The 1,719-nt window shown below is 46.8% G+C and overlaps 1 protein-coding gene across 1 annotated transcript; it reads left to right on the top strand.

Annotated features, from left to right (window-relative positions):
• Positions 1 to 219: 219 nt before the first annotated feature.
• Positions 220 to 1,593, top strand: LOC108773920 (uncharacterized). The gene has a single exon (XM_018539899.1). The coding sequence runs from the start codon at positions 220 to 222 to the stop codon at positions 1,591 to 1,593; it is 1,374 nt and encodes a 457-aa protein (XP_018395401.1).
• Positions 1,594 to 1,719: the final 126 nt, after the last annotated feature.

The raw sequence follows: 1,719 nt of genomic DNA, 5'->3' as shown, positions 1-1,719 counted from the left end.
CAAAGTCACACGACGACCGCTACCGGAGCTCATTGTCCGCTTTGTAAACAAGATCATTTCTTGTCAGTATGTCCTGATTTTAAGAAGAAACAGGTTAACGAGCGTCGCGATCTTATTGTCAAATTTAAACGATGTCTCAACTGTTTAAGCGCTCGACATTTCGCGAACACATGTCCGAGTAAACATAACTGTCGTCAATGCCAACAAAGGCATCATACGATGCTTCACGAAGCGACGACATCAAGCGCGACCGAGAATTCCCTTGAATCCAACGAAACGAATACGTCAAATGAAAACAACGTCGTTTCACATTTAATTACGAAAACAACATTTGACAAATCTCGTGTTCTATTAGCTACCGCGCGGATTCAGGTGAGTTCTTCGTCTGGTCGCACAGATGTCATACGCGCATTGTTAGATCAAGGATCTGTCACTAGTTTAATTAGTGAAAATCTCGCTCAACGGCTACGGTTATCGCGAACACGCGTTGCTGTCTCGGTTACCGGAATCGGTGAAACGCAATCCGTCGCACGACATGCTGCTCTTATTTCGGTATCATCTAAGACCGGCAAGGGTCCGTCATACTCAACGACCGCAATTATTATGCGCTCTCTGACTAAATACACGCCGCCTAAAATAGCATATCAAATCTCTCTCGCTCATTTAAGCGGCCTGCCATGGGCTGATCCGCAGCCCTCAAGTGCCGATCCGATCGAAATGATCATCGGCGCTGATCTATACGGTGCTGTTCTGTTACCGGGCCTGTGCTCTGGTTCCTCTAATCAACCAACAGCACAGAATTCCATTTTCGGCTGGATCATGTCTGGTCCGATTTCGACGAGTTCGTCTTCAAACATGTCTAACGTGACAGTTAATCATACCACGTTGCACGACAATCTCGATGACGAAATTCGTCAGTTCTGGGAAGTCGAAGAACTTCCGCAAGTATCATACCTCACTCCTGAGGAACAACGTTGTGAGGAACATTTCCGAGCAACTCATTCTCGTGACTCGAATGGACGGTACGTCGTACGGCTACCGTTCAAAGCCAATCCTCCGATTGCAATAGGCGAATCTCGTCACATCGCCTCATCACTTCTTTCACGGCTTGAAGGCCGTCTTCAAAATAAAAGGGATATCGCATCCGAATATCGAGAGTTCCTACTGGAATACGAAAATCTCGGTCATATGAAGAAAGTAGACGAACCCGTCTCTGCTTCACAATCAGTTTACATCCCGCATCATGCGGTGATTCGCGAGCATAGCAGCACCACGCGGTTGCGCGTCGTGTTCAATGCATCTCAGTCGACATCGAACGGCTCTTCACTTAACGATCATCTCATGATCGGTCCTAAGTTACAAACCGACCTTCGTTCGGTAATTCTTCGATGGCGACAACATCGTTATGTTTTCACTGCCGAAATATCGCAAAAATGTATAGGCAGATTCAAGTCGATCCGCGCGATCAAGACTATCAGCGCATCTTATGGCGCTCTTCATCATCCGAAGCGGTGCAAGACTACCGCTTGCTTACTATTACTTACGGTATGGCGTGTGCTCCATACCTCGCTCTTCGCACGATTCAGCAATTGACGCAAGACGAAGGCGCTCAATTTCCTCTTGCTCAATCAGTTTTACGCAATCAAATCTATGTAGATGATTGCATCTTCGGCGCGGATGACAAGCCGCTTGCAAGGCAAATCCGCAATCAATTAATTT

This window comes from Cyphomyrmex costatus, unplaced genomic scaffold (assembly GCF_001594065.2).
Source record: "Cyphomyrmex costatus isolate MS0001 unplaced genomic scaffold, Ccosl1.0 scaffold2286, whole genome shotgun sequence".
NCBI classification, from domain to species: Eukaryota; Metazoa; Arthropoda; class Insecta; order Hymenoptera; family Formicidae; genus Cyphomyrmex; species Cyphomyrmex costatus.
This window is presented reverse-complemented; position numbering and strand designations above follow the sequence as displayed.

Coding starts and splice junctions, on each gene's coding strand:
- LOC108773920 (XM_018539899.1), top strand. CDS start 220: ATGCTTCACGAAGCGACGACATCAAGCGCGACCGAGAATTCCCTTGAA.